At 36.4% G+C, this 20626-nt stretch overlaps 4 protein-coding genes across 5 annotated transcripts; 1 reads left to right on the forward strand and 3 right to left on the reverse strand.

The window, feature by feature from the left end:
• Position 1: 1 nt before the first annotated feature.
• On the forward strand, positions 2–2762 carry LOC140961094 (protein NRT1/ PTR FAMILY 5.6-like; the record flags this gene model as incomplete). Its single annotated transcript, XM_073419400.1, has 4 exons — positions 2–318; positions 399–1254; positions 1369–1493; positions 1574–2762. Coding segments are annotated over 4 exons (2163 nt in total), but the record flags the coding sequence as incomplete, so codon positions are not given.
• Positions 2763–3115: 353 nt separating this feature from the next.
• Positions 3116–5780, reverse strand: LOC140961438 (putative receptor protein kinase ZmPK1). The gene has a single exon (XM_073419948.1). It carries the CDS (start codon positions 5762–5764, stop codon positions 3245–3247), a length of 2520 nt encoding a protein of 839 aa, XP_073276049.1. The 5' UTR covers positions 5765–5780; the 3' UTR covers positions 3116–3244.
• A 481-nt stretch (positions 5781–6261) lies between these two features.
• On the reverse strand, positions 6262–8321 carry LOC140961820 (ABC transporter G family member 23-like). The gene has a single exon (XM_073420538.1). The coding sequence runs from the start codon at positions 8215–8217 to the stop codon at positions 6268–6270; it is 1950 nt and encodes a 649-aa protein (XP_073276639.1). The 5' UTR covers positions 8218–8321; the 3' UTR covers positions 6262–6267.
• Positions 8322–8529: 208 nt separating this feature from the next.
• On the reverse strand, positions 8530–16329 carry LOC140961453 (serine/threonine-protein kinase ATG1c). 2 transcript variants are annotated; one of them, XM_073419973.1, is made up of 13 exons: positions 15862–16329; positions 14822–14942; positions 14691–14749; positions 13305–13369; positions 12457–12550; positions 12301–12381; positions 12087–12195; positions 11707–11779; positions 11277–11581; positions 10828–11186; positions 9542–9833; positions 9117–9187; positions 8530–8969 (listed from the first exon to the last, which is right to left on the reverse strand). In XM_073419973.1, the coding sequence occupies exons 1-13, from the start codon at positions 16114–16116 to the stop codon at positions 8712–8714; spliced, it is 2142 nt and encodes a 713-aa protein (XP_073276074.1). In that variant the 5' UTR covers positions 16117–16329; the 3' UTR covers positions 8530–8711. The 2 variants fall into 2 exon arrangements, with proteins under 2 accessions (XP_073276074.1, XP_073276073.1); XM_073419972.1 differs by having other exon boundaries at positions 11277–11623; positions 15862–16328.
• Positions 16330–20626: the final 4297 nt, after the last annotated feature.

Raw genomic sequence — 20626 nt, forward strand, 5'->3', positions numbered from 1 at the left:
GTGGAACATTGGCCTTTGTTGTGGTCTCCTATTAGGTGTAACAATTATAGTTTACATTCAAGATCACATGAGCTATGCTGCAGCTGATATAATTCTTACAGTTGTGTTGGCTTCCTCCACTGTCATATTTTGTATAGGCAGGCCATTTTATCGTTTTAGAAAGCCGACCGGAAGTCCCTTAACACCAATGCTACAAGTACTTGTAGCAGCCATCGGCAAGAGAAATCTTGCATATCCAGCAGAACCTGATCAACTGTACGAAGTTCCAAGATCGGAAAAGACACAAGGGAGGCTTCTTTTTCACACCAAAAAGCTCAAGTAAGAAATCTTATTCCAAAACCAATGAAATTAATAAAAGGGGTACGTTACTGAATATATAAGATCATAATCTTTACCAGGTTTCTTGATAGAGCTGCAATAATTGAACTCGTGCAAAATCCAGCAGAGAGTGAGCTAAAACCTTGGAGACTCGCAACTGTAACCAAAGTAGAGGAAATGAAGCTCATAGTCAACATGATCCCGATTTGGTTTACTACTCTGCCATTTGGTATCTGTGTAGCGCAAGCTGCTACATTCTTTATCAAACAAGGTACAACATTGAATTGCAAAGTCACCCACAATTTTATGATCCCACCAGCATCGATATATTCAATGACAGCGGTTGGGATGATGGTCTCTGTTGCAATCTACGACAAAATCCTAGTGCCCTTCTTGAGAAAATTAACGGGAAATGAGAGAGGGATTAGTATTCTCCAAAGGATTGGTTTTGGGATGATTTTCTCGGTTGTCACTATGGTGGTGGCGGCCTTGGTTGAGAGAAAGAGACTACGCATAGTGGAGAAAAATCCACTCGAGGGTTCAGTTTCAATGAGCATTTTCTGGCTAACACCGCAATTTCTTATAATCGGAATAGGTGATGGATACACCCTAGTGGGATTACAAGAGTACTTCTACGACCAAGTGCCTGATTCTATGAGAAGCTTAGGCATTGCATTTTACCTCAGCGTCATTGGTGTAGGAAACATTCTTAGCAGTCTTCTAATAACCACGGTGGATCATTTAACAGACAAGGGTGGAAAAAGTTGGTTTGGCAAAGATTTGAATAGTAGCCGACTCGACTATATTTACTGGTTTTTAGCCTGTGTTACGACTGTCAATCTAGGAGCCTATGCCTTTATTGCAAGACGGTATTCTTACAAGAATGCACAGAAAACAACAGCAGCCTCTGCTGATGGTCCTGTGGATGATTACATGGTAACATACTGTGGGATCTCGGTTTTCTACGTGCCCAAACGCAGCGGAAGTTTAAAATTTTTTATTTTATTTTGAAAACAAAATAATTCTTTTGGACACTCGTATGGTTTTCAGGAATTAAACATGCATAGGATNGGCAAGAGAAATCTTGCATATCCAGCAGAACCTGATCAACTGTACGAAGTTCCAAGATCGGAAAAGACACAAGGGAGGCTTCTTTTTCACACCAAAAAGCTCAAGTAAGAAATCTTATTCCAAAACCAATGAAATTAATAAAAGGGGTACGTTACTGAATATATAAGATCATAATCTTTACCAGGTTTCTTGATAGAGCTGCAATAATTGAACTCGTGCAAAATCCAGCAGAGAGTGAGCTAAAACCTTGGAGACTCGCAACTGTAACCAAAGTAGAGGAAATGAAGCTCATAGTCAACATGATCCCGATTTGGTTTACTACTCTGCCATTTGGTATCTGTGTAGCGCAAGCTGCTACATTCTTTATCAAACAAGGTACAACATTGAATTGCAAAGTCACCCACAATTTTATGATCCCACCAGCATCGATATATTCAATGACAGCGGTTGGGATGATGGTCTCTGTTGCAATCTACGACAAAATCCTAGTGCCCTTCTTGAGAAAATTAACGGGAAATGAGAGAGGGATTAGTATTCTCCAAAGGATTGGTTTTGGGATGATTTTCTCGGTTGTCACTATGGTGGTGGCGGCCTTGGTTGAGAGAAAGAGACTACGCATAGTGGAGAAAAATCCACTCGAGGGTTCAGTTTCAATGAGCATTTTCTGGCTAACACCGCAATTTCTTATAATCGGAATAGGTGATGGATACACCCTAGTGGGATTACAAGAGTACTTCTACGACCAAGTGCCTGATTCTATGAGAAGCTTAGGCATTGCATTTTACCTCAGCGTCATTGGTGTAGGAAACATTCTTAGCAGTCTTCTAATAACCACGGTGGATCATTTAACAGACAAGGGTGGAAAAAGTTGGTTTGGCAAAGATTTGAATAGTAGCCGACTCGACTATTTTTACTGGTTTTTAGCCTGTGTTACGACTGTCAATCTAGGAGCCTATGCCTTTATTGCAAGACGGTATTCTTACAAGAATGCACAGAAAACAACAGCAGCCTCTGCTGATGGTCCTGTGGATGATTACATGGTAACATAGGATTGAATTACATCTGTCTGATTATATCCCAAGTTTCATATCTACTACTTGAGAGTGCATCTAGATTGGTAGGTACTCTGGCTGCACGATCTGCAAAACTGGTTTCCTTTTTCGAACTGGGCCTGATTATCAATGTTTACCTGAAGATTTAAAATAACTACAACTCTCAAAGAGTTCATGTTCCATTGTACAAGATTTCAAGAGCAAATTCTACAGCAAAAAACATGCGAGTTTTATGGCATTTCTTGAATTCAAAATATTGAATATGTAATTAAAAAAAATTTGAATATGCATGACTTAATGATCTGGAGATTAAAAGGACAGTTAAGAAGTAATCTAACTGCATTTATCTTTACTATAAGTTAATTAAATTGTTATCTAATTAAAGTAGGCCTAAGAAATATAAACATAAATTCAAATCTTGTCTTCCTCTTTGTCAATTTTTCAAGATGATTTTTTCCCTATAAAAATATAATAGGAGGGATTTTGCTTATATGAAAAAATGATTAATTTTCACACAGTTTTATATACGATCGATACAATGAATTTGAATAAGGACTTGTGGTGGACTGGTGCTTTGGCGGGCGTCGACTCATCAGATTAAATATTAAATAATTTTTTTAAAAAACAAAATATTAAAGAACATGTCAATTTGTTTGAGAAATAACAATAGTGTCTTAAACCTGCATAAAATTAAAATAACGTAACAGGACAATTTTATATAATGTCTCGTAAAACTATTTTTGAATTTTGATCCCTGAAAAGCCAAAAAAACTTGAAGAAACAGGTGGCAGTTATTGCTAGTTCTATATTTGAATTTCCATCTCATTTTCACTTTCCAATAGAGTTTGCACCACAGAAGCCATTGTTGGCCTCTTGTTTCTATCTTCATCCACACAACGAACTCCTGTTTGAATCAGAATTGCTGCTTGTTTTCTGCTAAATTTGCCCTCCAATCTTGAATCCACGATGCTTTCAATCCAAGATGAGCTTCCTATCTCAATCTTTTTCCTTGTTACCCGTGCAAAATTTGCTAGGGCGGATTCATTTTCGTGTCCACCTTCATCTTCCACGATCCAATTTGACAGCCTGATCCCCCTTACCATTTCCAATATCACCACTCCATATCCAAAGACGTCTACTTTTGCAGTGATGGGATGGTTCAGTGCCCATTCAGGAGCCATGTAGCCTTTTGTCCCACGGATTCTGGTGAATTCTGAGCCAGGTCCTCCTCGTTGTGAGAGTTTTGCCAGGCCAAAATCTGCTATCTTTGGTAAAAATTCAGGGTCAAGAAGTATATTTTCAGGCTTCACGTCACAGTGTATGACCCATTCTAAACACTCATGGTGGAGATAAGCCAACCCTTTTGCAGTGCCTAATGCCACTGCATATCTTTGTTTCCATCCGAGGAAATTTGAGTCGAAAAGATGCCTGTCGAGTGAGAGGTTTTCGACGTATTCATGGACTAAAAGGTGTTGTCTCCTTTCAGAACAAAACCCCAGAGTTCTTACAAGATTCATGTGATTGATCTTTCCAATGGTGCTGATCTCTGCCCAGTATTCTTCTTGTCCTTGAAATACATCCCCTAACCTCTTTACTGCCACGACTCTTTCGTCTGATAGAATGCCCTTAAAAACAACTCCCGAGCCTCCTCTTCCCAACTCCTCCTTGAAATTTCCTGTTGCTTTCTTCAGCTCACTGTATCTGTAACATCTAAACTGACTGGATATCATGCGATATCCAGCCTCAACTGAGGCTGGAATCCCGTGTTTTCTGAATAAGAACCACCATCCTAGTACAACGAAAATCAGTTCAATTGTTCCAATAGCTATAGCAAAAGAGTAAATATACACCCATTTCACCCTTCTGTTGGCAAAATCATACATAGAGGGCGAACCCTCGAGAACAACTGCGTCACTAGATCCACAATTCGTACTTGAGGCATGAAAAATATTGGGGTTTTTCGTCTGCAGTTTTCCTGGGATCTTGATGTATATACTTGCAGGGAAATCGGGAGAAGCATAACCATTCAAAAGTGCACTCTTCACATAACAGTACCCTTGTCCCAATAGCCGATAACTGAACCCTAGACACCGAAAGTCCTCCAAACAGAGTTGACTACACTGCTCAAATGTCACTGGAAATGTGGTATTCAAATCATAACCGTAGAAATCTGTATGAGGGATCTCCAAGAATTTCACCATTCGAGAATTCAACAGGCCTTCATCAAACATGGCCTTGCATCCGAAATTCCAGTCACTCGAATCTACCACCTTGAACCCAGGAGGACACACACACATAGGTTCCGGTGCATAAACACATATGGCGTTTCTCCCACACACGCCTCTTACATTACAAGGTTCTATAAGAGCCTGCCATGTCACATCCCACAAGCCGGTCGAATTAACCAAGCTATAAACTCTTAAATTCCCATCATAATCCATTGTCAGCCTCCTTTTTACTCCATAACCAATATCAGAAGCATTAAACTGTAAAAGATCACTTGACAAAAACCTGCCCATATCATCTAAAACCGCGATTCTGCTTCCGTTATAGTTAGTTCTACCGTTTGTGTAAATATTATTGTCAGGATTTGGCCAATAAGAGATAGATGTGTCAGGGCTATCATATATCAACCTCAAAACGTTATCACTACCAAAGTACAGATTAAAATAGCCCGTTTCATAACTACCATTTCTTAAAAGAGATGTTAATTTTGTAGTCTTGGTGAATCTTTGATACGGTAAAAGCGTATCAGTGGGAGAATCAAAACTTTGCCAGAGGATATCACCTCTAGGATTTGTCAAAACAAGATTCCCTGAATCAAGAACCTGAGCTGCAGCAACATCAGTAGAAGTTGTATTGGTCTGCCACACGATGGTGTCATCGATGTCCGTCAAAACCATCGCCCCGTCTCGTCGAAACGTCACCCTTGAGCCTTTGCGGTTGACTGGTCTGTCACGATTAGCCACCCAAACAACAGTTTTGTCCCTGGAGTTTGTGAACCAGATTGCAAGCCAGTAGGCATTGGTTCCGAGGCCGTAAAATCCACAAGTGAAGGAGTTGTCGGGGGAGGTGATGAAGTCTGATTCTTTTCCGACGGAAAGGGAACCACCTCTTTCCAAAGATACATGCGATCTTGAAGTTGCAGAATGAATAAAGAGCGAGAAAAAGAGAAGGAATGGAAGACAGAGAGATTCAAGAATTGGGCTCTCCATTTTTCTGAAATGTGAAAATGGACAAGGGAAACAAGCGTAGAATAAGTCGTAGGTCGGCTCCATATTTGAGCATGTATTTAGAGAAGACGTTTGAATACTTGCGGACATGGACGATGGACCCGGCGGCTACATGGTCTTGTATTAAATGATGTGTAATTCTATGAAAATAATATTTAATTTACTTCTAATATAATTTACATGTTATTATATTAATTAAAGTTACAATGTTGACTATTATTGTATGATTATAAATATAATAGTTATTACAATCTCGTATAAATAAATATAATAAAAAAATATTGTAGGACAGTGTTATTATTTTAATCGCCCAATAATTCCTTTCAGAGATATGACGGATAAAAAAGTTGACTTGTGATGACAGTTATTTGACTGTAACTGAAAATTTTGACTACTACACTAAATTGAATATTTTAATTTTCTGTAAATTAGACATTCCGTTGACCCGATTAATCAATCACAGTTATCATCAAGAAAATGACCGATCCATCAATCGGGAATTATGCTCGATAGTTGTTCACTAATAATCAATGATATAGTTGTCAGACATACACCAAAAACATATACACCAATTTAAGTTTCTCGGGTACAGATTAAAATCTTGTTTTCAACACTTTTCGTGAAAGTATGATCCAGGAAAGCACTCGATAAAATACGAAAAAAATCAGCATAATCCCAACATTAATCCACCTCGTATCCATGTCCAGTCCTCTACTCTTCAACACATCTTTGCCGGTGAGCAAACAATCCAACTTTTCTCGACTACCTGTCCCAATCTTTGTCAAGAAACATGTGTTTCTTTTACTCCAATACTCATTAACAACAAGAGAATCCAAAGGGTAACGATAAAGAGAAACATAATACATAAACAACCAATACTTTGGAATGAACTCTTTAGGAATAAAATACCCAGAAAATAGAAAAAATGCACCAAGAACAGTGCCGATTAAAGAATTACCAGATATGAAATCTGGCGAAACAACACTTAGTAACAGCACAAGAGAGCTTGCCATGAGAACAATAAGCCAAACGGTGAACGTGAAAAAGGCGAAAGCAGAAGCTGAAGGATTTAATCCCACAATCCAGTATAAGGGAACAGAAAACAGAATAGAAACTAAGAATAAAAAAGGGCAGAAAACTATTGTGTTGGCTATCAAGTATGATGAGATTTTGTATGCACCTCGGGATGCTTCTTTCATTAAAACATGATGTTCTTGAAGGTAAATGGGTAAAGCTTCTATTGTGGAAGAAAGGAGAAAGCTGAGACTAAATGCGAAAAGGCCCAATACTTCGGCAACCCCTCCCCCTTCATTTTTCCTCACTTTTATATAAACACTGCCCAACCCAAACCCCCCTACAAGCGCTTGCATTGTGCGTGCCAACAGTAGTTGCTTTGTTCGGAAAATGATCTTCCAAAACCGTAGGCAGAGGACCGATATTTCTAACAACCACGAAAAAACAGACTCATTGACAGTCTGTTCGTTGGCAAGTTTTAGTTGCAACATTGAACAAGTGGGACGTTGTACAACTCTCTCTACTTGAGATGGAAGCTGTTTTGAGCATGATTCCTCAAGACTGGAGATGATTTCCATGGAGAACTCGAGAGGGTTTATCTGTGGTGGGATTTTGTATCCTAATCTTGTAATGGCTTGTTCAAGTTTCTCGAGGGAGCCGTTATGCACGACAGAACCATGTGAAAGAATCAAGAAATTAGGAATGAATTGCAAAATCCTGTAGCTTGGTTGATGAATGGCCAAGATTATGGTTCTTTGTTTGAACCTAGCTATCGAAGAAAGCAGCTCGATTACTTGAAGTGCCGAGCTGCTGTCCAGCCCTGAAGTTGGCTCATCCAGAAGTAATACAGGTGGATCATGGATCATGTCCACTCCAATGGACACCCTTTTCCTCTCCCCACCTGAAATCCCTCTATTTTCTTCATCTCCAACAAAACTATCTGCAACATGCATCAGTCCCAGTTCTTGTATCAGGCCTTCGATCCTCTCATTTCTCTCTCCAACACTCATTTCTTTGAGCCTAAACTTGGCGCTGAAAACAAGTGTTTCTTTGACCGTTAAAAGAGGGAGCAGAGTATCCTCTTGTGCCACAAATCCACATATTTTCCTCAGCTGGACTTGGCTCGTTATTGCATGATCATTTAGTGTAATGCTCTTAGGATCAAAATCTATGTTGTTTACTCTGCCTGAAACTATTCTTAGCAGTGTAGACTTACCGGTGCCACTAGGGCCGACAATGGCTAGGATCTCAGAGCTCCTGGCTGTGAAAGAGACAGATTTAAGAATATGGAGAGTCTTCTCCTTCACACCGTAAAAACGAAGACGAGAAATCGATGCATCTCTTGTTATAGCGTAGGATAGATTAGTTACATTGAGTGCGTAGACCATTGTGGATTGGTGGTGTTGGAACGGGGAGTAATTACAGGAGGAAGATTGGCTATTGGACTCGTCTGGTGATTCAGATGTTGAGAAGAGTACCACAGAGTCATTTTCAAGGCTCGACCTTGGAGCTTGAAAGCATTCTGCCATTTTCAGCGCAGTCAAGGTTTTGGATGCTGTCAGTTGGTCTACTTGATGGGAGTCTGGATCTATAAGGAAGATGCGGTTGAACTAACCTCGCTGGTTGGTGAAAAAGCTTCCTCTTGTGGTTGAACAAAATTAGGTGAGAGTGGAATTTGATTTATTTAAATCAAAAAACATGGTGCAGATCGACCTAACTCACCAAATAGATGAACGATCCATTCTATATTACAAGATCTAGCGAACATAGGCCAAGGCTTTGCCGTTAAACTTGTCCGAAATATTTCAGCGAAGATTGCAACCATCTTAATAAACCCAATATCAAGAATTTACATTCTGCAGCATATATTTCTAAGAGGCACCATATTTAAAAGTGTGCATCTTGCATACTGTTGAATTACACGTGAATATTAACAACATTTATCCCCACATGTAAAATAATTCACCTAACGGAACCAAAGAATTACAAGATATAATTACAAAATTAAAAAAAAATAAAAAAATCATGTATCATCACCAGTTTCCAATAGGTGTGGCTGATTCTCGGACTTGAAAAGTACCAATTTTTGAGACTGTGAAATGCTATGCCTGTGGTTGAGGACATCAACGTAACTTTGTATACGATATCTATCTGTGTTTGTGAGAGAAAATGGAGGATTCAAAATGAGGCAAGGTGCTTCTGCTAGAAGGAATACAAGTAAATCCACTGCTTTTGAGTAGATAGCCACAGCATTCTCTATATTGCCCATATATTCCTCAACCTGCAAAACACGCACAGGGAAAATGATTTTGATTTTCGTCATGAATGGGTTTCAAATACTTAAGGAAAAGTTTCAAATCTCCGGAGAAATACTTTTCTTATGTCAAGAAGAAGCAACCTATGCAAAGGAAGACAAAATTGAACTTACTGCTCCACGTTTGCCCAAGGCAAGGGCAGACTGATAAATGAGCTCCATTGCATCTGGCATCTCCATATTACCTGAAATAAAGAAACGTTCATATACACCACTGCACAATATACAACCATATGATGCGATTAAATATAAACATTTGCATGTAGAATAGGAAAATGTTGATGAAATAAAACCAAGTGTTGCATTTTAAACATGATTTCTAGAGGTTGACATCTTTGAGAATCAATCTGCAACTGTGAGCACAAGTACATTTCCAGCTTCATGTTCATAAAAAAAGAGTGCAGTGTCACTCTCTTTCACTTCCTTTTCGCATTACTTTTATTTCTAATATGAATACTTTTATTTTTGGTAAGGGTGGTGTTCCTTTTTTTAAGTGTCCTTAAAGTACTTGTAAATGTGGGTTGGCATCATTGTCATACCAGGCTTAACCACTTCTGCAAGTTCCTCGGCCATCCGAAGTTCCCCGAGAAATGCTTGCTCTATCTGAGCACAGATATCATCTGGCCTGTTGCTGTTACTCATATCGAGACACTCTTGCGTATCTGGACTATGCCGCATCTTAGAGAGGTTTTCGAGTTTTTTGGTCTCTTTGCTTGGACTTCCTTCAATAGCAGAAGCTGCATGAGTATGACAAACATGCAATGCTTGCTTCCATATGGCAAGAATTACAAGCTGAATTGAAAATGCTTCCAACTTCTTCCCTCCTCCAATCTGGAAAAAGACAATGGCAGCATCAACTAGGATAAATATCATATTAGGAACCCAAAAACCTGCTAAAAGAATCTCAAAATTCGACTGTTCATACAGAGCACATAATAGATTCATACCAATATTTGAACACTGGCAACAAGAGTTCAATAGGATTAAATCCCAGCTTTATCACCGAAGGGCATTTACAAGAATGAAATTCAACCAAACAAAGATAAAATAAGAAATATACAGCATACATTGGCAGCCGCCCAAGACACATTGACCACTACGTTCGTTATTTTGAATACCATTATTCTAAGAATGACAAATTTTCTAATCAAAGTAGCCCTATAAATGGATTATCGAGCTAAATCAAGTGACTAATTTCAGCAGCTAAACAAGTCAACACATCATTATTACTCACATACCATGGGTGTAAATACAACCTTCAGCTAATTATTATGTACTACCTTTTCAAAATTATTTCATTTCTTCGTGATCAACCATTTGGGGTTCAATGTTATGCAGCTAATGAAGCAATTAGCACCATGTAATGTTGTAGTACCTTTTTATTTGTCAGAAAAAATTAATAAAGAAGGATCCATCGAGAACTGAGGCATAGTCCAGATGAGAAGAAAATTCCACTAGGTTTTAACAAATGGTTTGATTTTGAAAGACCAGGAATCGTTTTGAAGAAGAATTAGATTGTTTAGTACAACAAAGTTAAACAGGATTAAGATACTAATTCTGATAAAATGTTGAGGAACAATAAAAAAGAGCTGAGGCGAACCTCATAGTAATGTTGCTTATGTGGAAAGCCCATAAAACCAGAAAGAGACTACCAAAATTATCGTTAGACAATCATACTAAAATCTAAAACCCTAAAGAGGTTGTTGAAGAGAAATTAGAAAAAACAAATCATGGAGCATCAAAGAAGGAATCAACATTTTAATCTGTGATGGGTCCTTTTTAATCTACAATCCATTGCAGAAGTATCCAAGATCCTAAATGTTACCTTCTCATTTACTAACTCGGTGATGGCAGATGCACAACATTTCAATGAATTGATCCTAGTTGTGCAATGAGTTGACGACTGCTCTGAAGTGTCTGCTACATCCATTGATCCTTGTGAAGTGCCAGCGGTGGACATCCGATTATCTAGATTTCTGATGTACCCAACTCTACCAATTTCTGAAGCATTTATTGGCACTGGAGCACTTGTTGAGGAAGTCACATTTCCAGATTCAGGAGACGGACCCTCAGTTTTAAATGGCAGCTGAGTTGGCATGGAAGCACGTCCTGAAGACGATAGGTCCATTGGAGGGCCCGACACAAATACATAATCCCGGTCGATTGACTCCAATGAATCCATGACTGTTCAGTCAATTCAGATTAGATCACAACAATAAACATTTCCCATCAAGACAAACATTGATCTAAGTACAAAAATGAAAGAAGAGGCACCTTTTGGATGGTTATCTAGTAATCCAAGATCTAGAGATTCTTTCAAGTTTCCTTCTGAAAGTCGCTGGCTGCCAAGACTGGAACTCAAAATTTCTGTTTGTTGTGGGACACTGATATACTTGGAAGGCAAATCTGTTCTATTTTGGAGATTAGAAATTTCCCTCTGACCAGGTTTTGAATTGAGAGAAAACCCATGTATGGGTTTTATGGAAGGTCTCGTGAACGATGGACCTTGATCAGGGCCACCGGAATCACCATCTAAACTGAAGGGTAAGCAATCTTCTAGTGTGTTTCCTTCCGCATTCCTCTCAGCAACAGGGAGACAAGCGGTTACTCTTTGTGGTTGACTATTCATGCACACAACAAAGAAGAGCATTGTTTTAAACAAAAAAAGAACCACTATATGCAGGATAATGAAATCTCTGTTCACCTGAACGATTCATCAGTCTCCCTTTGAGAAAGATAGGGATGGTTGAAAAATTCTTCAAATGTCAATCGCTCCACTGTGAGTAGAAAGTAGCAAACATTATTTTTAGTAGAGAACGATGGCTAAAAGAAACAAAGAATATTCAGATACAATCCATTAACAATCTAGGTTGCAGATCTGTTTAAAAAGAGGGTAAACAGACGGACAAATGTTAAATGCGCATGATGCAACATATGTTTTCGCGACAACCGTGACAACTATCATTATTTAAGGCACTACATCAAAGTAACAGTCCTAGAACATGTTCTGAAGTTAAATAGCAAACTCATTAGAGCTTAATACAATTCGGTAGCTACTTATTTGATGTGACGCAAGAATAGCACCTGGATTTCGCCTCAGCAGTTTCTTGCACAAATCAATGCAGTGAGGATTCAAATTATTTGCCTCAGGAGGAAATTGCAATTCAGTTGATTTTATGATGTTCTGGAGCAGCTGAAAATGCATATTATTTTAACGAGGAATAACTTTTCATGAGAAAAAATAGTACTAAACACAGAGATAAACTGAAATTATATAACAACATCAAGACAAACTTACCTGTATCTGATTGGTTCCCGTGAAAGGAGTTTTCCCAGTGACAAGTTGAAATAGAATTGCACCAACACTCCAGAGATCTGCCTGCATTATTAGCCCATATTTTGCAATGAATTCAGACAGTGAATGACTAATTAATCAGCAAAGAATGGATTTCACCTTGGCATCATACTTCTGAAGCTGCATTATCTCTGGAGCCATGTATAAAGGTGAACCGCACAGGGTTTCCGCAAGACCTCTAGGTTGAAGAGATCTGGCAGAAGAAAACAAAAATGACAATTGAAAAGTTTAAGGTATCGCAAACAATCATTGTATTATAATCCATGCCAATAAAGCAAGTAAAAGAACTTTAAGCATCACAAACTTTGAACAAAAGGTCAAGAACATGTGTTGTAGAGACAAATCTGAAAACAATCAGAGAACATTGAAGGCCGAAAACACCCTAAACATAATACGTTTAAAACTGAGCCAAAATTGCTGTCTAATCCATATGGTATCATACAAGATAATGACGCAATGCGCACTTATTTAATTCTATCATCAATCAATGGGGATTTTGCAGCTTCTGGTCCACATTCATCATGGATAAGCAAAGATTAGGAATCTACATAAGGCCAGAGGATCATTCTTCATCTGGGAGAATGATTTTGGTTGTGAAATACACAACATTAAAAATAGAGTAGTATAATCAGAAACCTAGACTGGATAATGGTCTCAATAAATATGTTTTATCGAAAAACTTAGCTGTGCAAGGACCTACAATGCAGAACCAATATATGATTGAGTTTTGTAAACAGTTTTGCAATCCTAAAATGCATGTGGACCATGGTACAAAACATCGGTATATACAAAAGCATGAACATCTGAGTAGAACCCTTACATACAAGGATCTAAAACAAAATTTTAAGTTTTAACCATGCATACGTGACATTGACTTCCAGAAAATGTCAAGAATGAGGTTCATAAGCCGTAAACAAAATTACATATGTTACAGCCAGTGAATATACCTTGCAAAGCCAAAATCAGCAATCTTCAAGACACTGTTGTCTTCATTTGTGGACAAGAGGAGATTCTGTCCCAGGAATGTAATGCAAAAGGAATGTGTCAGTTCAATATGAACATTTGGCTCTAGAGCAATTATAAATGTCAAACCCAGTGTGAAGATGGTGCCAATACTACTAGAGTTAATTTAGCAATGACTAAAGCTTTTACTTGAAACAATGGAAATTGATGATAGAACAAACGATTTGTAGTGAACAACACCCGCAAAAAAGGGCCAGAAAAATGTATGAGTTCAATCAAGTGAATTAAACATCCAGGAGGTGCATGTTGATCAAAACATAAATAAATATATGTAATGAAGAAACCTATCAAACTTATACACGGAAACATAGAAGTGCTCAAAGGGAAACTATAGTATAAATAAATATTTAATCGTCTTCCAGAAGTTGATATTTGAATTCTGAAAATATAAAGGTTTAAGATTACCATAATTAATAGAAGAGCAAGACACTAAGGCAAATAGATGTCATAGATCCTGGGTGCAAACAGCTAGGTCAGGGATGCAATTAGTTCAAGTGGAGTGAATGATATGCTACAATCTAAGTATCTAAAAAGAGCTTAATCATGTTTAATCCAACATATACTTTACAATCTATTAAATGAAAATAAACAAATAGTCATTCTATATAGCAAATGAATTACTATTGCTATGTACTTTAGTTTGGTTTTATGATCCCCAAATTTGAAGCATGCAGATAAAGCGTCTTGCACGTCAAAAACTCAGAAAGATGGAGCTTTATCGTTAAGGCACGTGCTTCATTGAAGGATTGCACCTTAGCTTGAGTCTTAAGCTCCAAAGGTTAAGCCTTGCACTTAGACACAGACCTCGTGGGGTTTTACAAGCATGTTAATTACTATCTTTTGAGAAAATATTTCTTTGGGAACTCTTTGAATCCATATAAACCATCAAAAGCTTTCCTTCACAAAATGTAAACTAGAGTACTAGACAAAATGAAAACTAGAATAAAAACAACTCTTCCGACATTAAATAACTGATCATTGAAAATTTTGATGATAAAATAGCCACGAAGTGCAAACTCTTCCCATATAAGTCTTCAAGAATAACATCACATTACAACAAATTTCATTGCAGAAAGAGTGCAAGTGGAAAATTAGGGACAAAAAAGTGAAACTTTGATAACTTAGATGGCGCTTGTGGAAATATTGAGATAAATGAAAATACGAAAATAATACCATGATTTTACAAATCAAGGGACAATTAGTTATTAACATAATGAATTATATGTGCGGTACAAGTGCCCACTGTTATTTTAAAGAAAAAAAGGGTATCAATATACAAAGGAAGTGAAAGACTGGCATTCGATGTAAACCTGGGGTTTTAAATCCCGATGTATGAGGCTGCATTCACGAAGAACTTTCAGACCCTCCGCTGTAGTATGTAGTACGCAATTTAGTATATGAATTATCCAACACCTATAACAGAGAAATGAAGAAGAGATACCTAGTTGCTGCATAAAGTGCTTTGCAGTTGCTTCGGGGATCCTTCCTTGGCGTCTTTGAATAAACATTGAAAGGTCTCCTCCTTTGCAGTACTCCAAAATAATATACATCTTTCCGGATTCCTAAAAACATACATGATAACATCTCTGATATAAAACAAGCACAAACCATACTATAAAGTATAAACTACAAAGGGAAAAAAGAAGAAAAGAACAAGGTCTCTTCATGGTTCCCGAAAGCTTTATTGGAACAGATGCATGAGTAATGAGAGTAATTTTACATTTTATGTGATGCACAAAACAAGGTACTAGATGTTGAGCCCCGAATAACATTATGCTTGACACTCTTCAAAATACACCAAAAGCCATTAAGTTACAATCTAAGGTATTCAAGAGAGCTAGATTTCTCAGAACGCCGAATACCCCACAAAGCAGTGATAAAAAAATACAATCTACAGAAAATCAACGCACAGGAATTTTTCATGTAGTGTTGGAGGCTCCAACCGCCTATCCACACTCACGCAATCATGACAAAATACACAAATCACATGAAAGCATAAATACGCAAAGTGGGAAACAACATTTGTCCTTTACAAAGACGGCATAATGCCAACATTAATTGTTATTTACCTTCCAGCTGAGCGTTGGAACCTCTTAAAATCTAATAATCTATATCTAAGTTTGTTCTTACCTTGTTCAATCTCTAAGTCGAGATCTCTATTGTATTTGCACAGTAAAAGAGTGCTAAACAAGAACAAACACAAAAAACCAAATGACATGATTAAAGCTAAAAACCATCCTAGAATTAACTGCTTAGTTTCCGTTACTCAGCTTTTTTGTCCTGTAGTGGTTATGGCAAGACTACTCTGCTCAGTTCATTATCCCAACATGCCCAAAACCGACCGCATTATACTCTAACAAGATGCACATCAATCTCGAAGTTCATTAAAGCCAGAAAGGAAATAACCAACTCTCTTAACTTCTATTCAACTCATTGCGAACAAATTGTTTCAAGGAACGGAAACAGAAGGTTCGTACGTACCTCGATCATGTCGTGTAAGTGGATGATGTTAGGGTGATTAATCCTCTTGAGGATGAAAATCTCGGACTTGAGGCTCTCTTGAAGTTTGGAGTTCAATCTAGCGGTGATGATTTCTTTAATCGCGACTTCAGTCCCGTTCACCCGGTGGCGAGCGTGCCACACCGTGGAGAACGACCCCGCGCCTATCTGTTTACCCACCTGGTAATCCCCTACCGTGTAATACCTCCCAGCGCTACCCCTCGCCGATTGAGCCATTGGGATCGGTGACTGTCCAAACACGCGCGCCCCCAGCCGGTTGAGCTTAGAACAAGACGAAAAACAGCATGAACAAATTGGAGATTCAGGAGTGGACCCTTTGCTGGTCTTAGTTTTGGGGATTTGTAGGGTTTCTTTTATCTTCGATTTAGCTGTGAAGAAGAAGGTGATGGCGATTGACTTGCAGAATTTAAAGGATTAGTTTAACTTGACTGATTATTCCAATTAAGATTTAATTCGATGATTAATCATGTAGGCACAGGTTAAGGACTTTGCTTGACGCTACGTTGTGCCGTGTGCGTGCTGCGCACCACCCCACGGTAATACACACTTGAAACGTGGCGAGATTTCATTGGATTTTTATTTTTTTACTTTTATTTCATTAGTAAAATATTATTAATATATAAAATATCTTTATATATAGTATATAAATAAAGATTTCAAAAAGTTTAGTTATTATCTAGAAAAATGTGCAATTACTGGAAAATAAGTTTAGGTTCCTTAAAAACTAATACGTCCAAAAGTTTTGAGGTTAAATTCAAATTTAAATTTAAAATAATAAAAAGTTTACAGAACTGATCACATTAATTGACATAATTCATTTCTACACTCTTGTCAAGAAGTAAACGAACGAAATGAAGCTGAATATAACAAAAAAATTAAGGTTAGTAGTTGTTTTATTCGAGCTCGATTCGAAGATCGAATTTTAGAACTTTTTACTCGAATTCGGTTCGAATTTGAGATCAGATAGAAATATTCAAATATGTTTGAACTATTTGAACTATTGCTCGAAAATAAATATTCGAAAGACTTGAACTGTATTTATTTAACATATATGTTGTGATGTCGTTGAACCACCAAACTTAAATTACTGCTTTAAAATATAACAAGTGCAATGATAATTAGGATTAAATCCACGAGAAATGAGAAATTATCTTTTGAGTAAAAACAAATAAAATGAGGGATAAGGGATATGAACTATATAGAACATTGAGATTAAAATTAGCACGCTATGAGAAATAATAAATTTAAAACGAGAAATTAATCAATCAAGAAGAGTGGAATAAAATGAAGAATTCAATATTAATAGATTCTGATTCAAGAGAGTTTCATTGTTCAATTATATCATTAGTCATCAACTAACATATTATTTATTCATGTAATTCCAAGTAACTAACCTTAGAATTACAGGGATAGTCGCTAAAATCTTCGTGTTTTCCTAATTTAATTTATCAAACTCAGTGTATAGTCCAAACTGATCATTAATCAATTTGGCACGATAGCATTCAATATTGATTAAAAATAGCATTTTCAATTTGTGAAAACAGTTAATCCTGAAATCTAACAATCGAGATAGATGCAATTGATAAATTTAGTTTCGTCAATTTATTTAGACATTTATAAATCCAGTTTCGTCGATTTATTTAGACTAAATATGTTATGATAACACAACACACTTAATTTATCACTCACGTACCAATTTTTCGTGATGATTACGGATCACTGAATTCATGGATAGCATTAAAAATTTATATATCAAATTAAATTGTCAGATTAATCGACATATAATTTTCATATAAATAAATCATAAACCAACAAATACTTGAATAAATAAGAATATTAAATTAAAGCGCAAAATACTCAGTGGTAAAACTAAATTTTATAAATATCTCTTGAATTTGAAATAAAAACTTGGCTTAGAGTTTTTGAGAAAAGATGAAAAATTACTATGTCTTTCTTCTATTTCTTTCACATGAAGTTGGTGTGGAGTAAAGAGAAGTTTAAAGATAAATCCAAAAACAATAATGAGTGGGTCTCATGTGAGACTGTCTTGCGGATCTTAATCTGTGAGACTGTCTCACGGATCTTAATCTGTGAAACGGATCAACCCTACTCATATTCACAATACAAAGTAATACTCTTAGCATAAAAAGTAATACTTTTTCTTGGATGACCCAAATAAGATATCCGTCTCACAAATACGGCCCGTGAGACCGTCTCACACAAGTTTTTGCCAACAATAATAAAATCCAATAATATTAAGAAGATATTAATTAGATTTATCAATAAGGAAACTATATTTTTTTGGAATAAAAATCTATCAAATTTTTCATTATCTCAATCACATATCTCTCTCTAAAAGTCTTTAATGAATTAAATATCACGATTAAGACTCCTAAACTATAGTATTATTATCATAATTTCGAATTTCACTCATTTCAATTCTCGCCACCTTCAGTTTTTACAGGCAGCTGAAAAAGAGTCACAAGGTGTGCCCACGCATTGTGGAAAATTCGCTTATGAATTTTTCTGTTTCAAGTCATTCACAAAGTTCATCTTTGTAACTTCAAATATGATATAAAAATCATATTTTTAGCCCAAACTTATCCCAAGAATATAAAAATTCTCCTTACAACAAAATAACACAAATATGTATCAATTAAGTATATCGGAAGTGAGAACAATGAGAAATTTAATAACAAAAATACGAACTATTATAATCTGATCAATATAATTATATTATATTAATAAACTATTAAGTCTCGTAAGCGGTTCGCGAACTATCAAACAAAATAATTTGAGCTTGACTTCGGCTTGAAAAAAGTTCGAATATGTTCGAGTTCAACTCGAATTCGATAAACTAGGATACAAATAAATATTTCGACCGACTCGAAAATCTCGCAAAGTGACTCATTTCATTTACACCCCTACTTGTACATCTCCCCATGGTTTTGATCCCATGCCACATTTTTGTTCTAAATCGATATAGTCTTTGAATTTTTTCCAAGTCAAAATCAAACCACAAATGCATGTAAATCAATCCAAAAACGATATCCATATTACGGTTATATCCTTTTAGGTCTGAGCAACGGTCCAATTTTTTTTAAAAAAACTAACTAGATATATCATATGCTTCATTTAACATCATAAAAGAAAATTAAGATATATATATATATTGTGAATAAAGTGCATGAGATCTTACCTTAGTGTAGTATCTCATTCGTAATAGTTTATATTTCAATACATGAGTAATATCAATGTTAATAATGTTAATGTAATAAAACATCATGAATAATTAGATAATTTGTTATGATAATTGTAACATTTTGAAATCAACTTTAAATAAGACCAAAACGTTAATTATAAAACTTAAATTAACATGATCGCTAAACATCAATTTTTACATCGATTTAGCTTAACTAATCCAAATACTTTAAACGTAAAATTCACAAAATCTATGTAATATAATAAACTTCCCGCAGGTAACACGTTTAATTTGCTTTCTTTGGAGATTGACAGAAGTTTGATCCGTAAAGCTGTCGGAATCGGCTTTAATTAGGAAAAATGATTTCTTAATTTTGGTATGCATTTTTAAGTTGGATCCGCAAATCATTATATTATATATATCCACTGAAAGTGACATTAAATTGAACTCAGCTGAGAAGTACTGCATATTTTAGGATTCAGCGCTTTTAAACCGCCGTGCGAATCTTTCTTATACACATACACGATCGAGACGTACTAGCTACATGACATTTAGTTGCTGCATTCCTGGGAGGTTGGGATTGGACTAAGATTAACAACATCCTATGGGAGGTGGATAGGACAGAAAGGAACTGCATTCCAGTGGGTTTTTTGGACATGGACATGGACTTCAAATGGTGGGTATTCGGTTAAGTCTGGATACTAAATCAAGAGGGATCAGGGTGGACGAAGTGCGTATAATATGTCGAACCCAACCGGAAGACATACTACACTCATTTTGGTCGACATGCAAATTTGCACGTGAAGTTTGGAAGAAAGACAGAATTTTGGCTCACACTGGGGGGTTTATGTGTGGATTTGTTTTATTGGCTTGTGGACAATGGAAGAGATTGGAACCTGGGCATANGCCTCCATATTAAATTAAAAATGAACCAAACATGAGATAAGGGATGATTATTTAANTCTTCGATGAATCTGTTCACATATACCAGAAGATGTTCTGGCTCGGGCTGAAAATTAAGACAAGGGAGACATTCAGAGAATAATTTTTATAATAAATTACTTGTTTGGAAATGAGATTGGTCGAGAGTTTGGTATAAGGTAAGAAAATGAATAACAAACATTTTTAAAGTTAATAAATCGAACATGCGGTGTACTCTACATCAACGATCGGGTACTCGGATTTTTTTTATTATTCTTATTTGCATTAACATAATTTGTAAAGTAAGAATTTATGCAAATTTCTTTGCAACTTGGTAAGGTATAATTCAAAATTCTAGCAAGTGTTATGAGGGTTGACTTCAATATGACAGTAACTATTTTTTTGTCATATTTGTTGATGATGATAATAATTCCAAAGTTTTGATATGAGACTTGGCCCTTGGGTTATCACAATGATTTCAAAAGCGAAAAGAAAAACCAAGTGTTATGAATTATAAATTTTATTATTATTATTATTATTTTACTAAAAATAGAAAAACATATTATTTAAAGCAACAGATATAACTTTCGGACAAATAAAAAA

The sequence above is a fragment of the Primulina huaijiensis genome, chromosome 16 (assembly GCF_012295235.1).
Source record: "Primulina huaijiensis isolate GDHJ02 chromosome 16, ASM1229523v2, whole genome shotgun sequence".
Classification (NCBI taxonomy): domain Eukaryota; kingdom Viridiplantae; phylum Streptophyta; class Magnoliopsida; order Lamiales; family Gesneriaceae; genus Primulina; species Primulina huaijiensis.